Source organism: Falco peregrinus, chromosome 8 (genome assembly GCF_023634155.1).
Source record: "Falco peregrinus isolate bFalPer1 chromosome 8, bFalPer1.pri, whole genome shotgun sequence".
NCBI classification, from domain to species: Eukaryota; Metazoa; Chordata; class Aves; order Falconiformes; family Falconidae; genus Falco; species Falco peregrinus.
Window position 1 is genome coordinate 18671821 of NC_073728.1, and position 19186 is coordinate 18691006.

Here is a 19186-nt window from a genome sequence, read left to right on the forward strand (position 1 = left end):
TGATGTTTTGAGTGGTCCATTTTTTTTTGATCACTAATTATAGCATTGAAATTAATCTTTAAACAAGTTCAAAGTTGTCTGATATACAATATTTTTCAAGCATTTTAAACTTTTTGGTGTATTACTAAAACTGAGAGCTAAATCAGACTGTATTCTAAAATAGTTTAAAAACAAAAATGCAATTTTCCTCCTCATTAAGGGCACTACCAATACAAAAGGTGTCCAAACTGACACTACAGAGCTGTGAAGCAGTTGGCTAGAGACAGTGTCCTCAAAGGATAGTCTGTATTTTTATCCTATGCAATCATATACACAAATTATCAAAAAGTTGGATAATTTGCTTTAAGAAAAGAACCACCTTAAAAATGGAACATGAGTATTCAGAAATATTTTTAGTTTTACTGATTAAGCTTCAAGTTTCAATGTAAAAATGCTTACTCATACTGATCAAGAAAATATTTTCTTAAAGTTCAGTGGACAATTAAACTGTGGCTACTAGTGAAGTAAATGAGTCATAAAGGCCATAGGAAACTGTACAAAACTAAAATGGGAAAGCTCACTTTCAGGATGACAGTATGTTATCCACTTAAGTGTTTTATTAAATTGTTGAGACTGTTTCAAAAGACAGTGCTGGGCAGTTTCATTTGAATAGCCAAAACTTCTTTTCTTAACTGAAAAAGATATTTTGCATCTCTGCAAAACAAACTGGAGCAAAACCCATACACACTAGGACTGAAGTACAGATGAATTCAAAGTTTTGTTACAAACCTGTTTTCAACATACAGTGAGAAATGTCCATTGTACAAAACTTAATAGTGACTGACCTACAATTAATTTAAGATTATCCCAGCAATACAAATACAACTCAGAACTGCTCAATTGTGTAAGATTTTTCCAATAATACTGCAGTGGAGACCCAGTTTTTAGGTCTCTTTTGATCAAAGCCCACCTTCCAACATTAAGTATTCACCGGTTACAAATCTGTTACATACTTAATCCTTCAGTATGGTGAAGTACTTCTTGGTGTTCCCTCATCTGTCTCTTAGCAGCATTCCTTTAGCAAGAAGCTGGGTTGAGCAACTGCTTCTGTAGAAAACACTGTTGCCAGTCTTTGTTCTTCTTGCAGGGAATGCTTTAGTAAGAAACATATGGCAGTATCCAGCATTGAAAATACTGTCAGCTGTGTTGCCTGACCAAACCTGCAAAACCAAATCTGCATTTCCTGGCTGATAATAAACAACCTACTGGGCACAAAGTGTAAGAGTTTAAGAGCATTGTAAAGTAAAAATCCATAAACATCAACAGCAATGTTTACACTTTATTGGGGGGAGGGGGAAAGAGAGTGGCAAAAAATCAAGTTACTAGTTTAGTCTAGTTTAGTTATGTTATATTTGATTACTGGGATACCAATACAATGAAAGTGGAGTAATTTCAATAGTAACTTTGAAGAAGTTTAGTACATCATGTTATGCAGGGCTTTATAAAAGATTTTTGTTTCCAAAGATGTTATTGGGGTCCACATATTCCTTAACAGATCTCAGCATTCCCAGGCCAACATCAGAGATGCTCTCCTTCATCCAGCGCTTCCGTAATTTGCCTACTGGAAAAACAAAAACAAAGTGCTTCAATATATGGCAGGATTCTAGGAGCCAATCAATCTTGTGACCATGAATGAATAAACACTGTGTGATAAATGCTTTTATTCAAAAATGAGAAATGTTTTGCTTTATTTGATTTATTGAGCCCACCAGACTATCAAGCTCATTAAGCTCAGCATACTCCCAGAGGAAGACTGTGTTCCACACTGTCTACTTTCTTTAGAAACTATGAAATTCAGATTAAGCTTAGACTGAAATCACATTCTATTAAAACAGGGAATCAGTAATAATTTTTTAAAAGCCACCAAGCTAATTTTAAGGCCGTAGAGGAGTTCACTAAAAAGCAGAACCCCACACCTCTTGATTGCTTTAAAGTGAAAATATAACTCTATAATCAAACTTGAAACAGTACTGGTTTAAATAGCAAACAATTGTTTTCTAAGGAGAAGACTTAAAGCCTAGTTTTAAATCAGCAAAATATCTTTCACTCAAATTTTTACACAGCCTGGTAATTGCTCATACCATTACATAATAGCTTAGCTTCCCCATGTAAAAATAGATATTCACAACATACAAACAAAGCAAAGCTGAAACACCAGCCATTTAAAAACTCATTTCACTGAAGTCTCACAATAGTCCTGTTAAATGGCCGAGTGTTCACATACTAATTAACCAAGTCATCAACTCTGATTTAACAGATCATTCAAAATAAAGGACATTTTTTCATTAAACACACTATAACATTTAACTTGACAGCCTGAAACACAATCCATTTGTCAGTATGATGCCATATAGTAGAGGTTTGAGAGACAGATGCTTTAAGAGTATCTGAAGCTAAATTCAAGCCATCTTTTGTGCCCTGTTTTCAGGGTAGCCATCAAACTGTCATCAGAATAATAAATTACAGGGAGACCTCTGGAGAACAGAGTATATTTGTTTATACCTTAAGGAATATGAGCTAGTCACAATGCCAACTGAAAAAGCAAATAAAGTGAGAAAATGAAATTTGCAGTTTGCTAGAAAACTATCAGCAGCATGTGTGTCAAGAGCAAAGATCATAACTGAAGGGCAAAAGAATTTGTCATGTGGTAGGAACTGTGGTTGTATTTTGCAGCCCAGCTCACGAAAAAAAAAGACCCCATCTGTAAATATACCATCACAACAATCTGACTGAGCAAGCTGATGTACTTGAATTTTATCTGGGGAAATTTAATGCTACTGCTACAAAAAAAGAACCATGGATGTGGCTTGACCATCACCTCAAGTCACTCACACTGGCTCTTACACAAACAGCTGAAGAACAGTCATTACCATTCTCAACTGTTATCTGTAATATAGTTTCAGTGAATGTGTCCTGTGGTTATGGATGTAATTGTCCTGAAAAGACTGCAAACAACTGCTCCAACAAGATGGAGCACATTAGAATCACAGCAGGATGCCCAACAGCTAGCATGCCTGCCTCTTTTACACCTCCAGTAATAATGCAATTCCACAAGGAACTGAACTACTGTCTGAGCAGCACCAAACAGTCGTTGCATATTTAATGAAGTCGCTCACCAAGTGCTGGAAAACAGAAGGTGCTTGGAGTGCATCATTAGTTCTGTCAAAGTGATAATTTACACATCTATCTTGTCAAATTTTCTATGGTTTATACTTTTGCAATAATAAATCTAACATACATTTGATTAGTGAACTGGAAAGAAAAAAAAGCTGTACTACAGTTACCAGCAGTCCTTCACAAACAAGTTCAATGAAAATATTTTAACCCCTTGATAACAGTAGGTTGAGCCCCTGCTCCTACTGCTCATGTCAATAAGATATACATGGATTTTTCACCTACTCAGGTTTTCATATTAGAGTTAAAAAGCACTGAAGCAGTCTCACCCTTCAAATTTTAAATCCATCTGATTAAATGGAAAATAGACCAAGTGAAAGAAAGGCTCTGTGCAGACAAGAGCACCACTTCAAAAAGCAATGTTTATGTTTGTTTCACTTCAGGTTAGTGCTGCCCTTCTCCTCCACAGGACAAACCAATTAGCTTCAAGGATAAGAGGGGAAAGGAGAAGGAATTATTTTTACATTCATGGTAACATCTTTTACTATTATGGCATTTTCTAAGTGGCAAAGTTGGTTAACTCCACACTAAGCCTTGCCAAAGAACAGCTGTGGGCTCATGGAAGCCTTAACTTCCCCACCAATAAAAGATCTCAGTTAAGACTGATCTTACCATGGGCTACAGAAAACCACCTTTCCATTTCTAGCCTTTTACTTTTAGGCCTAGATGATGCCATTTATATAGACATTTAACTGACATGAGTGTGCACAGAACTAGATTTTATCCAAGCATCTACCACTTCTGGGCTGTCAGCCCAGTACACTTTTCTCAATTAAAAATGATATCAAATTCATTTGATTCTGTACAACATATCATAACATTATTAATAAAGGTTCTCAAATCAGTTTAACATTGTACAATCAATTTGTAGCAGCTTAACAAGTCACTACTTAGCTATACACACCATTACACACACAGTCCTCGCTGCCCCAACTGGAAACAAATACAGCCATTCCTTCTTGCATCTTCTTCCTCTGAAGATATCTTACATCTTAATTATCCAAGATGAAGTACAACAGAATTAGTTTTCAAGTTTTACAAGTGGCACGTGCCCTGTTCCTGAGGTGTGCTGAGCAGTCCAATGCCTTAAAACATTCACTGAAGATTTATGGCTTCCTAATCTGAAGCCCAGCCTGTTACATAGAGTACAAACTCCCTAACATGACAAGATGTCTACTTCACACAACATACTTCAGACCAGAAAGCCAAGAAGCTTGTTCAGTAGCAACCCTGAGACAGTCCAACACCAGTTTTTTTGCAGCATTTTCAAATTTTATCATTATAGTCCATATAATCTCATATATGAAAGAAAAAAGCATGTGAGCAACTTCTCAGTTCTGATATGTGGCTGGTCCAACCCTTCACTGATTTCATTAGAAAGGTTGCACATGCTTCCAGTGCCCTTTTAATCTGTTAGGGAATAAAATACACTTTTGAGAAGGGCAACCATACTCTATGCTGCTCCTGCAGAACCCACTTTTTGAAAAAAACACCAAACATGCATCGACATTACACTCTACCAAAACTTTCCTATGTGCATGATTTTTCAAAGAAGTGCATAGAGAGCACATATCTGCTGGCCACAAAGATGATAAAACTGAAGTATAGCTCTCCTGGCTCATAAAGGCTACATGTGCTCATCTTCAAAAATGCATCTGGATAGCTGCAGAAAATCTGGCTCCTAAGAATGGAGCTACAAACAGCAGGCAGCAATTGTTTTTTTCACTTTTGGAATATGAAACACTTGGGTACACATGAACACTCTTGTAAGGAAAGTTTTAATTTAGTGACCAATCCCAGAAATAACTCTGCACCCATACAGATTTACAGCAGTGTGTGGCACCAGTGGAAATAGGCTCTAGTGGCACTGCACATGGCTCTAGACTTCCTCTGCTGCAGCCCTTTCAACTTAGAGGTAATTATTGCAGCATAGCTTTGCAAAAGGAGAAGCAGTAACAGGTCATGAGAAGGGTGGGACTCTTCCAGCTGTTGCACACTTCCTGAAATTGGTGTTCTCTACAGAAAGCATCTCTCTACTCATAGAAATTGCTTAACGGCTTACTACTCTTCCAGAAAGAGCTGCAACACTGAGAAAGGTCAGGACATTAATACTGTAGTAGTGCTGAAGTACATTGGACCAGCGTACCTGAAATCTATCACATACTTAACACTTACCACCATAACATCTTACACATTTTCACTTTATATCTAAATAACTTCAGTACTTTCAAGTTTTGTGTTGACTAATCAGAAAGCCCTCTGCATTTTTTTTTGGTGGAAAAGGCACCAGCGATGACTATTCTATTAAGACGTTCAGACCAAGCAAGAACATAAAACTGCATTACTTCACATAAGGTTACTCTGTCAAGTGTCAGTTTAAACTTGTTCTAATCCATACAGCAAGCTCTAGTTTAAAAAAAACCCATATGATCAGCCTCCAGTGCTTAACCTAAAGCTAAGATACTCTTCCCATGTAGATGAGAAAATGTGTTCAACTCCTTCATAATGGAATTTTACAATTCCAGATATTGTAGTTTGTGTGGGTTAATTACTACAGTGTATAGCTTAAACCACAGCTTCTTAATGATGCCAAAGAATTGCAATGAATTGCCTTGTCAAGCATTCAATTGCATGCAAGTAAGGTGCAGGGGGTTTTAGGGTTTGTCTTGGGTTTTTGTGGGGTAGTGGTTTTTGTTTTGTTTCCATACATAACCTGCCAGGAAATTGATACTCTGCCTAAACCTGGGGAGCCTGGGTTACCTAGTTAACCTTTTTTCTAGTCAATCTGTCTAGAAAGTAGAAAATGATTAATTCTATTATGTTAAGTGGCTAAATGGTGGGTTTGAGGAAAATAGCCCAAGCTGGTAATTGTTTCCTTAAGTAACCAGCTTTAGTTAGAACATTTCCTGCAAGGGAAACAATCATTAATTTTTACCCTGTTCCTTAGATTTACATGGGTGCTTGGGTTGCTAATACAGAAGGGATCAGGCTCAAATCCAGTCAGCTCCCTCCTGATGCTGTACCCCAAGGGGTTACAGTTGTATTTATACACCAGTCATACCTACTGATACTTCCTCAGCACACTGCATTTTATGTATACAAAAAAGCATGGTTTTTTACAAAACCTGAATTCAAGAACACAAGGTGTGACACATCATATGGATGGTTTTAGAGTTTGCCCTAGATGATTAGAAGAATCATGTATCTAAATAAACTTGTTTCTACAAGAAATTGTCATTTCTAAGGATGCTCTTTAAACGCTAAGTTTCTAGAAGGTATCGGTGGCTCTAGCAATCCTTATTTACATGAGACTTCAACTCAAATCTAGAAGGTACTCAGTGGCCAGAAAAGCATAACAATCAAAGCTGTGTTCAGAAATGTGCACATTCTACCCGTAGGACATAGTCAAGGCAAGGTGAAAACTATGATAGTAGGAAACTAAGACCAGGAACGCTACAACTAGGATATCTAATTCCTGAATACCTTTCAAAAGCTTTTACTAACTCAGATTATGTCATAGCATTAGCCAAAAGGGACAATGGCAGCAGAAGTAATCACTTCAAAGTCACACATTAAAAAGCTACTTTAAAACCACTAAGCAGCTTTTCAGCAGTTTGTTCACAACAAGTTTAGTAAGAAACAGACCTAACACTTAGATTTTTATGATCCTGGCAGACTTGTCTGATAACCTTCTCTATAAGGAAGAATTTCTGGTGCACTGGAGAATGGCTGAATTCCCCCCACATAAAATACATAGCTGATCAAATAGGCTGTTAAGTGTATTTTTATAGCAACACATATGCCTCATTCTTTCTAAATGTAAACTCTGTTCATTACATAATCCAGAATCATTATCAAGTGTTAAGTACTAATATTAAAGTTGGAAAACCATTCCTGACAAATTAAATATTTGAAAGTCAAGAGAAACACTTCAAGACAGAATTTGATTAAAAGGAGAAAGTCATTTAGGTTGCAGTATTATAGAAATGATATCCAGATTTCTAAGACAAGAAAATCCAGGTAGTCTACTCCAAAATACAAGTAATTGTTACATTGAAAGGATAAATTTGTTACACAGATGTATATATCTGACTTCACTATAGCTTCTTGTGTCCATGAGATGCTTGCTGTACAAGGCTGGTATTGATACACTTCTGCAGTTTTTTGTTGGAATTTTCTTGTTCTCACATATTGCAAAGTGTGATCTTCAATATAATCCATTTAAAAATAATAGCTATACTTCTTAAAAGCTTTAAGTCTCAAAAGTCATTGGGAGAGGGGAATCTCCTCATAGTATTACTACCTTTAGTGAATCTTGCTTAAAAGTTACAATTATTTTTCATTAGCCTGGAGGGAGCACAGGAGAGAAGAGATACTAAGACTAAAATAGAACCTTAAATAAAGTGTTCCTGAAGTTACTCTTCATAAAAGTATCATGATTTCAGTTCTCACTGTAGATTGTAGCTATATGTCTACCTGCAGTTAATACCTCCCTAGATGTGAAGTGATTTAGAGCTTTATGCATCTCAGTGTCACATATGTCCACTTCTTCACTCAAGGAGTGTATGAAGATTGACTTAAGCAGGCTTCGTATTTCCTATAGCCTCAAGTCCCAGACTACATCTGTTTTCTTTGATACACAAAACCAGAGTTAAAATAGCTCCATTTATCACAGTGTGATTGTAGGCAGACAAACCAGCCTGTCTGTTTCCAGATAGTGAAAACAACTGTTATTAATCACAATTACAAGACAAATACTAGAAGAAATTGCACCAGTATTTTCTTTTACCCCACACAATAGACTAGTCTTGGCAGTGCTAAGAATGACAAAGCCTGAAGGTCAGTAAATAAAACTGATACTATTAGGCTAATTCTCAGCAGCATATGTACTAAGTATCAAAAAATGAATCTTCAGTATCATACACAACGACCTGCCAGACAAAAAACACTCAAAGCAGAAAATATTTATCAGTGTAAGAGGTAGTCATGCATACAACAGGAACTTTAGTCTAACAAACCAAGTTTTCCGTATCTGTGGAGTTAGAAAGTTCAAGTGTGCAAGCTTTTGAAAATGCTACATAACAAACTTTTTTTTCTTGTTCAACATATGCTGTAAGCAAGGTTTCATACGGTGAGGGCAAATACACCCAAATGTGACAAGCTCCAGCTGCATGTGAGTTAATGGATGAAATGCTAGTCACAGTAAAATACAGCTGCCACAGCAGGGGAGCACAACAGTACATCGGGGGTGGTGGTGGTGGTAAATTCCACATCCCATATGTGATAATTGACTAGTCCACTATACCATCATATTAAAGATTTAATCAGAAGACAATAAGAGCATATTAAAAAACACTGAAACTGTTTTCACTCATGTTCTAGTCACCTACCAATGTTTCAATATCCTGGGTGCTGCTTTAGCAATATCATTTCACTTTCTATCAAAGCTAGATGCCCCAAACCAGCCCCAGCTAGAAGTTTCAAGTCCAGGAAGTCACCAAGATGTTTTAAAGCACACACTTCTGTTGTTCCCACACAGAGCTTTCTTAGAACTACAATTTCTTTATCTAATTTTAAAACATTAGACTTCCTCTTTGCTGTTATTTCTGTGGCCAGACAATGCCTCAAGAAAGCAGAGAGAAAAAAACATGCAATAAGTTAACCAGTTTCAAGAAGCTAGCTGCACAAACCAAACTGATTCTGCAACAAGTCTTTCTGACATTTAAGTTCACAGCATTAGAGATTAAAAACCAAGTTAGGTTATCTGAATATGTGGGAAAAGCAAAATAAATCATCAGGTACGTGAAGTATCACATATATGACACTGGTCCTTAAATTTTAATATTAAAGCACAAAATAGCTTGCAAAGAGGCTAGTAATTCAGGACAAGTAATCCCCAAACTCCAAAGAGAGGAAACTGGATAATCAGAAGTTAACAGACAGCAAGCCAGTAATATCAGTACTTACATAACAAATTACACAACAAACAGTAGATTGCAACATGCCCAGTTTAAAGTCACTAGCTCTTATGCAGATACTTTCACCAAGTGCCCTGGAATTAGGGCTAGCAGTATTCACCTAGCCACAAGGGACACTAAACTTTAAGACCAAAAATCCTGTTTGAGGTCTTTCTAACTGAATATACCTCTGCACAAGGTTCAGTAGAAGTTGTCTAAGAAACCACTCGACTACATTTTCAGGTTCTGAAACCTGTAGACTTCCTATCAAAGGTCTGAAGCTGATGCTCATAAATGCAGCACATTGTATGACTTGATGCCAAGCAAACCAGGTCTAGGGACACTCCTGCTGGAAGTCTGGCAAAAGGGTGAGAAGTTTCCAGAAAGAATGCCTGGACATCCCCTCCTCACCCCCAGTAAGTTCAGTTCACGTCTGTGAAATATTTTTCACAGTTCTATTACAAGCTATTTTATGTTACTCATGAATATTTAGCAGTATCAAAGAGACTAATATTAGACTGAGAACATTACCTCCATGGTGATGTGACAGACTCCCTCCATTGGCAAGTATTTCTTCTCTAGCAGCCCTCTAAATTGGAAAGATAAGGATTTATTCAACAGCAAACACACAAGACTTTTTAGTGAAATGCTTGCTACCATACTCATGTACACAGGTCTATGAAAAGTTCAGAAGTAATTAGGGTACACAATACAAGTGAACATTTTAGTTCCAGTCTGCAAATAAATCTAAGTGGGGATTTTTCAAATAAACATTACTAAAGCCAAGACATTTCAAATGGCATCTACTATAACAAATCTATTATTGCAGGAGAGAATATTCTGGATCACTTCCCCCTTGCTGAAACTAGTCTAGCAGCTGGGATGCTCATCTGGAAGATTAAGTGCCTAATGAAAAACTAATTGCAATAAGCAAGTTTGAAAACATGCTCCTCAGGGTGATTTAAGATCCTTATTCAGACCAGAGTTTAGACCCAGATCTCCAAAATTCTGATCGAGGAAGTGACGTACTTCACAACTGACAACCCCTCCATGGGTTACGTCTGTGGCAGAACACAGAATTTATGTTACAAAATATATGAACACTTTCAAGCTCTAGAATCTTCTTTTCCATCCAGCTGATCATGAATAGTTAGACAGCTTAGAAGGTGTAACAAAGCTTTTCTAAGCACAAGCACTAAATATTTTTTTTAAAAAGCATACTTTTTTTTTAGGAATAATGTATATAACCATACCTATGCAGTTAGAGATTTTCTCAGTTTGTCACAGAGTGCATATACTTGGTTGGTAAACTCGCTTTGTTAGGTTAAATTTAGTCACTTATAATGGAAGGCTTGCATCCAGATGATCACACTGCTAACCAAATTCCAATAAATGGTAATATCTAAGCATTAATAAAGTCTCATTAAATAAGCACTCAAGTATTAAATTCTCCAATGTCCTAGATTCAACAGCATGAAAGCCTCAGAACTTGTAGATAAAATTTTGCATCCGCTTGCCAGGTTCAAGAGACATTTCTGAAGAATATACTTAGCATATCATTCTTCTCATACTTAAATATAGACCATATCTCCACAGTCCTATTAGCAATTTTCTGGTGCTGAAGTTTGAGCCTATGAACCAAAATGTAGGATGAAAAGCAGTTTAGCCATAGCCCTTCTATGTATTACATATCCAAGTATTAAATCTTCAAGGTAACAAGGATATTAGTTTCCCCTAACTAGGTAAGTATAGTGTTTCACCAGCCCAAGTGTTAAAGCAGAGTTATTCCAAAGCTTTTTGATAAGTGTCAAAGCAGCTTACAACTGTTCTAACAGCAGACTATATACCAGCACTTACCTAAGCCTAAACAAATCGCCACAGCAGTTAATTCCCTGAAACAGCACGAAAGACCCCCTCATATACATTATTTTCTACATGCAGCACTATCCAAGTATGATCTTGATGGTTTTACCATGTATTTGAAAGACTAATTGACTATTAAGTGAAAGCAGCAGCTTTGTAAATAATGGAACTGTTTTGTTTCCCATGGATTTGGGTTTTGCAGTTGATAGTTTCTGCCACCTAAGAACAAACTCCAGATCAAGCTTTCCTATACTTTAGTCACAGCTACCCATTTGCTGATGTCTAAACCAGTCACCTAGTAGTCTTTACTTAGTGCACTTCTAGTGCGCACCTCTTTCCCAAGCTGCTAATGATCAAAGCTTTACAAAGAATTTTGAGCTCTTTCCTGTAAAATTCAGTTAGCCTGGCCAATGGGTTCATCATGTATTATAAGACATCACCTTCTCCCCCTCAACTATTGCTCTTGTATACATTACCTCAATTTGTTCATAGACATGAATAGGATCACTAATTCCTCTGTAGTTAAAGGCAAAGTAGAAGTAGACACATGCTCCTGCATCATAAGTCTGCGTCACCCTGTTGACAAGAACTGCATTACAAACAAAGCTTTATGGTATTAAGCCAGCCATTATGTGATTACACAATTAAATAAGTGACCTTATGAAAAGGGTAGCATCTTTTTCAAAATAGTTTTGTATGCTATTTGCTCATACTTCATAAGTGACTCAATGCTATGATTTTGTAAGTTGAAGCTTTAATTGTTACACTTTTGTGCATATAAGCAAGACTACGTGTCAAGACCTATCAAGTGCTGCTACTAATCCCTCCAATTATCCATTCTTATATGCAATCCAATTGCAGGTTAAAGAGAAAGGTCAAGATTACTAGTGTTTGTAATATCATTAATAGATGCACTTTAGCTACTAGCTAGCAAGTTTCATGACCTCTTCCTTAGTTCTCTTATTAATCAAAGGTTATAGAAAAATTTAGGTTGTTGCATGGTTTACCTGCAGGTAGAAAGAGGAGCAAACTGAACACCCTTTTCTTTACATTCTCTTACTATCCTTTCCTTTACATTCCTACAAAGGTCCAAAACCCTGCAACAGAAAACATGTTAAAATATAATTTGATAACATTAAACATGTTAAAATAGTTGATTTTATACAACTTCCCAAAAACCACAGCTTTGGTTTCAGTAATTTTTTTAAAAGTGTAATTAATAAAACAGAAGATTCCTTTCTAGAACCAGTTTTAACTAGCTTAGTTTTTGTTCTAAGAATACCCCTCACCAAGACTTCACTAGTATTGCTTTTTCTGTACTTATTGTGCACAGCAGGTTTACTCTGAAGTACTGTACATAATGAAAGCTCTTTTTCATAAAGACTAGGAGTCAAAAATGTTCAACAGAAAATGGAGATTACCTACTTCTGTATGTCCTTACTTTCTCAGCAAAACAGCCTCAAATTTTTGGCAAAGTAGTTGACAAATACAGCCCACAGTAGAAAGCCTGAGAACTCTAAGGCCTTGTATACTCTGCTAATTCCATACCTTTGGTATGTTGCAAGGCCAAAACTGGAGATACTCCACCTAAGCACTAGCTTGCCAGCTTGAAATATTATAGTTCTAATATGGCAATGTGCTATTAAATCTTGTCATAAGCCATACTTGTTTTGCTTTTTCCCCCCCCTTCTAGGACAGACCCAGGTGCATCCAAAGTGCTAGAACAATCGAAAAATCACCATATTTCTTCAGCAGTATGTTCTCCCAGGAAGGTCTACAACGCTATACTATATAATTCAGATTAAGGCATTTTACACAGATCTAAAGCTACTTTGCAGATTGAAAGTAGTAATACACAAAAAAAGTTTATTTAGTGAATAAAAAAAGTGGAGCTAAATATTTTATTCAAGTATCTCCAGCCTATCAGGAACAAGGTAACTAAATGATTCATGGAAAATTACATAGTTATTGTGAGTCAAAGTAGAAAGAGGTTTTTGAAAGCATTTGCTTTGGTGAGGACAATTTTAAGTATTTTCTTATATTCTTAGGAAAAAAAATATCTCTCCTGAAACAAGGGAGACAAATTCGCAGCTAAGTCAGCATCCTTCAAAATCTATAAAGCTAAAACAAAGAACAATTTTGCTTTAACGTTGTCCTCAGATTTCTGCCACCCACAAGATACTATGCCAATTTTCAAAGCAGAGGCTGGAACTTACTGCTGCCACTGAATTCAATAGCAAGGGTACAGGCTCACCAGCTTAAGCCATCTCACTTCACACAGTTTCCACTTTGCATTAAATACTGTAAAGCTTTGAATCAAATCAGCTTCGATCCTGTTTAAGAGGCTTCTGGCTTACCAAATAGTCAGAAGCATTCAAAATTATTTCATATATTAAACTGTCATGGTCAAGTGGTTCTCAACTATAGCTAACAATAAAAGCTTAGGGAAAAACCTTAATCTTGGGTAAAATACATCTTTTCAGTTTTCATTCCCCTGCATTACTGGGGAAAGAAAAAATGTAAGTGTTTTGGGTTTGTTTGTTGGTTGTTGTGGGTTTTTTTTTTCAATCTTCACTACAGACCTTTCTGTGTGAAATACGCTGCTGATCCCACCCATGTGGCTGCTTAGCACACAATATAGTTATTGTAACCACTGTCCAGCTTACTGAACTGGGCAATTTCAAGTCCTGAATTTGTTACAGTAAGCTAACTTAAGTAGAAATATTACTGAATGCTTGCATACATTGCATTTACAAAGTCTTGATATGTAATTTACTAGCAACTTTAGCAAAAACACACAGATGCAAGACTTGAGGCATATCAGGGAACCTCTAATACACATAAGGCCTAAATTAGAGTTCCCCCATAAGCAACCATGAGTTAGAAGTAAGTTGAATGAAATCAAGTACAAGCTTTAAGCAATTCTAAATAATCACATAATTACCTATCCCAAGGAACAGATGTCTCAAATGATTCTCCTATTACATAGTAATCCAGGCCCAGGTCCTAATAAACAGAGAAATTATCAGTAAAATTCAGCATCAACATCCAGGATTACAGTGAATGCTACATAGCTAACAGTTGAGCAACTTCAGTCTGAATGAAAAAAACTAGAAAGTCTATTTAGCAAAAACAACCACCTGTCCCAGTGACATTAGTTTATAATTATGAAAATAGAGTAGCTCTTCAAAGACACAAATGACAAACATTTTTATGCCATTGCTATAGTGAGACAACTTGTCAGGCTGTCAGCATGCCTACACTAATGAAATATTTGTATCACTATAACATCAAGCCAAGAGTTCTGCTGTGCTAACCAATACGTACCTAGAAACATTTGGAATGTAATTCCTATATAGGTAGAATAAAGACAAACATTTTGCACATTTTAAATATAGCCTGCTGAAGTACAGGGAAACTGATTTGACCCTGCCTACAAAAGCCAAATAAAACCTAGTATTCTGGATGTGCATACTATTCTAACAAAAAAGTCTCAAACAGTAAGACTAAAATTCATAAGAACAGCTGCAACAGTTTGGACTAAAGTTCCATTTATCCTGGAATTCTGATCTGAACTACAGCCATAAGCAGATGTCCAAAGAACATTTAAGAGCCAAGTAAGCACATTAGTATTTCAAGTACTCTCCCAGCCTCCAATTACATTCAACTCTAGATTTAAGTCTAATCTGGTTTATTTAGCAACAGCTTGTGCATTCTTCCATCTAGTTTTCTCTACCATTTATTAGAAACTATTTTCTTAACACATAAGTCAATGTTTTTATGACATTTTGCTGATGAAGGTCCACAAGTAAACTCTAGTCAGAAAGCGAAGAGGTATAGCCTCTGGGAAAAGTGAGAGATATCATCCAAGGTTACATGAAGATGCTTTCTCTGAAATCTAAATGCAAAAAGATGTGTCTCTTCTATTAACAGAAGTTTCAGCAGGTAGGCAAAAGGTGACCTACCCGAAGGTAAGCAATGACAAATGTCAGCATATATCCTCTCTGTCCATTATCTTCTCCTGCTGCCAAGCCACTGCAATTAACAAGAGTTTTAATTAGTTTTCCAGCATAATCATCACCAGTTTCCAAGAAGAATTACTTTATCAAATATGTGTAAGCTGAGCTGTCTATGCTGTGTTAGAATAGCCGCAAATAATAGGGTCTTTTCATTAGAAATGAGAAGTTACTTCAGATCAGACCTTTAACTCTTTCCCAGATTATGGAATGAAAAGATATGCGAAGAGATTAACAGTAACAAAATATTTGATGTGATCTGAAGATTTATTTTAAGATGTCACAAAAGAGCAAGGGAAACTGAACTAGGCATAGTGTATATTTGATGTTCCTTTACGGGAATATGTATAACTACATTTCTAAGCACATTGGATTTATGCACTTGTATGCTCACAGGCCATAAGAACAAGACCGACTTAAGATCCCAAAAATGTAAGTGATGAGAATGGATAAAAAGACACCACACTAAAGAAAAAAGGAAGTCTTGCTAAAAACAAAAAGGAAGCCTTGCTTTCACTATCTATGAAGTTAAAAGCATTATGAAAGTGAGTTTAACTACTGGTTTCTGAGAACAAGGAAGAGCTATGTATCTGTAATCAGTCCTCCTAGAAGCTCCTGTAAATCCAAGGAGGGGAGAAATTAGACATCTTGAAGAATAGAATAAAAGCATTTTAAACCAGGTTAAACTATCCAACAGTTAAGGCTATTAGTTGAGCAGCATAGATAGCACCATCTTCAAACAGATCTAATACAGACAAGTTTCCCCCCTTTATCAATACATCACCTTGAAATACCAAAATACAAAAGGATTCACAGCTGAAGCCTTTTCTAGCATACAACATTAAAAAATAATTAAAATACTCTTTAAGATCAAAAGTAATGTTATTCTTATCGCTGGATGTTAGCAAACTGCTCACATGAAATCTCATCTTTATAAGTTGTCTTAAGTGGTAGAATGAAAGCACAGTGAAGACAACTTTCAGACAGGATAGCCCTGAAATGGATAAAACAGTACTTATATATTTGAATAGTTAGGACTAATACTACCCATAACTTTAAGAAAAAAGTATATTCTCCATAAATCACACTTGATGATGGTTCTTATCAATCATGCTTAATCAAAGTAGAAGGACAGAAACTACCTGATCATTATTCAGCCTGCCACTCTAATGAATGTTTTCTGTTCCTTTACAAGAATAGAAAACAGTCTGAGGAACAAATTCACTGCATTCCTTTAACTAAACACAAATTCCTTTTAAATAAGTTTCTTATGTTCACATCAATTCTGCAAAGATTTAGTGTTACCCTTCTGGTTTTGTCTTCCCTTTCTGTAGTTAAAATACAGAATCTAGCATTGCAAAACAAGCAGGTTCTATGCCTATAAGCAATTACAAGGGCTAGTTTCCATTTTAATAACATCAATTCTATATTCAATCAAGTACTTATTTTTCTGTGATAGACAGCTGAAGTTATTTACTAAAGTTACCTATTAAGACTTAGCACAAACCATATTTATCAAAGGGAACATTCAGTGGCTAATTGATTACTGCCAAACTAGTACATTGAGAACATCCATACAGTAATCACTAGAAAAATGCGGTAATTTATTTTTTCCTGAACAGTCAACTCCCAGCTTTGTATGAAAAAGTTCTTGGAAAAGCATACCCAAACTTGGTGGCAATATCATAGACTTGCTTTTCATGCTGAAGAACCTTCTCTCTGTCACCCTCAAAGAGCAAGGTAGCTACACAAAGTACGTTGGGATCAAATCCTTTAAACTGCAAAGAGAGAAAACTGCATTATGCCACAACTTATGTGGTAGAATGCAAGCAACAAGTTTTTACTTTTCAAATTCACAGTACATGTTCTGATTAACAAGCATTGCTGCAACTAAGAGGAGATATTAGGAAACACACACCTTTAAAAGTTTTCCCCCAAACCAGCCAAGTTCTTCCTTGACAGGACAAACATTCAGAAGCCTACTGAAATAACAGATTCCCCGCCCCTCCTTTTAAAAAACAGGATAGACATAAAAGCAGTCTACCTATGCTGAAGAAAGAATAGGTCTTAAAATGTTTTCGGCAATAGGGAGACATTTATATTCTACCAATTATTCCTGTATTAGAGCAGGAAGATTTCTATGATGACTAAGTGTCACTGCCCTCAAAACAGTTATATCAGCAGCATGCCACAGAAAATCTCTATACTGGGAAAAGCACTATGGAAGGAAAATAACTTAAACTTGTAGCAGGGAGCATATCCCAGTAGAAATTGGAGAAAATTACTAAAACTTTAGTACTAATACAAAGAGGCTGTCTATGGCTTTGTTTTGGGAGTAACGTTATGAGTCATATCTTTGCAACTGGTCCAAAAAGTAAAAGCCTTACTTATTTTCTACCTACCTTTTAAAATTATTAATTAGCTCCAGTGAACCACCACTACTAAGACTTCAGAGAGAATGGAGATGAATATAAAGTTGCAATAAAGTTTAATGTCTTTTCACATTTTTCCCTTTAAAAAGGGTAAAAATTTATAATTTAGAGCAATGTATTCTTCATGTATTGACAAGCAATTATTTTTTAAAGCCTTTCCAGTAGCATTCATCTCTTCTAGTCTCTAATGTTTGTGGTAGCTTGTTACTTCAGCACACAGCAAGGTTATATGAGGTTACATTAATAGTTCAGATTCAAATTCATCCTTTAAGCATAATAGCTATGCTGAGAAAAATCCCAGTGAGCTGCGATTCCTTCTTTTACTCCCTTAATTCAACAGATTAACCATACTGGAAGTTAACTGAAAGTACCAGGAGGTTCAAAAAAACCCCCACAAAACAGCTACGAGGTAAAGTATCTTGGGGTGGCTCAGTCCTCTAGCCATTGACCTCAAATCTGTACAGTGAGCCCTGGTCAGAGACATCTGAATTAGTATTTCTAAAGGAGGATATTGCATCCCACCAGCCCAACACTGAAAACCACCATGAAACAGACTATACCTCACTGTGCAAAGGATCTGTTATCCATTAATCCTACAAAAACAGCATAGCTAACAAATAGAAATACTGTTACTGCAGTGAAACTTCAAGGACAGGAATAAAGATCTATTAAGATACCATTTATGGTACCTTCTTGTTCTAGAACCACTTATATTTCATCTAGTATGAATCCTTTCACCTATTCTGCCATCTTTTGGCTGTAATGCTTAGATAACACCTTAATTAAGAGGCACTGAGGGAACTAGATACCACAGTGTGAACTAGTAGGCAATACCTAAAGCATTCATCTATTAGTAAACAGTCACAAATTACATGGAGGAGTAAACCAGAAAGACTTTGTCCCAATTCTCTTAAGGGGTATCAGTTAAAACGTTACTCCACTCAAGAGAAGAATGAAGTGTTAGTCTGATATGTTCTGTATACTGATGTTAACTTTTTGTATAGGGAGCAATTCACAGATGAAGCAAGCATAAGATGGATTTGAGTATCTTTGTTCCAGTAACATCTGCATTATCAGTCTCAGGGTCATTAAACTGGCTCCCTCTGTTCCTACCTCCTATCCCAGCTGGGAGTTTCTCCTAAATAGTGGTTGCTTATATCCACCAGGAGACTGAGCCCTGACAGAGCTCTAGAGTGGTCACCAATGTGGAAACTCTGTATCAGTATTAAACTGCATTTCTCTCATTTTTGCAGATGTTCTTTTCCTCCTGCAGAGCTGGAGGAATTGGCATACAGCATCCCTTGGTGATACGATAACCCAAGAAGCTGTGATGTTTGTTGCCGACTCCAGAAGCAGTAGATGTTGCCAACTAGGATTTCAAACTGACAGTAACCTTGTTGCCAAAGTCTTTACTACTTTAGTTATTTCCTGCGCTACAGCAGATCAGGGAGGGAAGACAAAATTTTTGGGCTATCTCCAAACCTAATAAGTATTCCCTAGCAAAAAGTTCCAAGACACATGGCATTTTCTACTTCAGTAGCCCAAGAAAGAACAGCAGAATTAACACTAGCCACTGTCTCTCAAGTAAGCCCACTCCCTGAAGACACTAAATATTATCAAATCAGAATTAAATTTTTACCTCCTCTTATCTAACAGTTATCTAAATCTAGGATGATGCAGTTTTCTACATTTGAATACCAGTATT

The 19186-nt window shown here is 36.4% G+C and overlaps 1 protein-coding gene across 5 annotated transcripts in view; it reads right to left on the reverse strand.

Annotated features, from left to right (window-relative positions):
- Nucleotides 1–576: 576 nt before the first annotated feature.
- AGPS (alkylglycerone phosphate synthase) overlaps nt 577–19186 on the reverse strand; it is an 82958-nt gene continuing 64348 nt past the window's right edge. For all 5 annotated transcript variants that reach the window (XM_027786199.2, XM_027786201.2, XM_027786202.2 and 2 more), the window contains 7 exons: nt 16715–16827; nt 14999–15068; nt 13978–14039; nt 12041–12130; nt 11510–11609; nt 9702–9759; nt 577–1600 (listed from right to left, as the gene is read on the reverse strand). In XM_027786199.2, coding sequence (XP_027642000.1) covers nt 1479–1600; nt 9702–9759; nt 11510–11609; nt 12041–12130; nt 13978–14039; nt 14999–15068; nt 16715–16827 — 615 coding nt within the window. In that variant the 3' untranslated portion in view covers nt 577–1478. The remainder of the gene's footprint in view (nt 1601–9701; nt 9760–11509; nt 11610–12040; nt 12131–13977; nt 14040–14998; nt 15069–16714; nt 16828–19186) is intronic.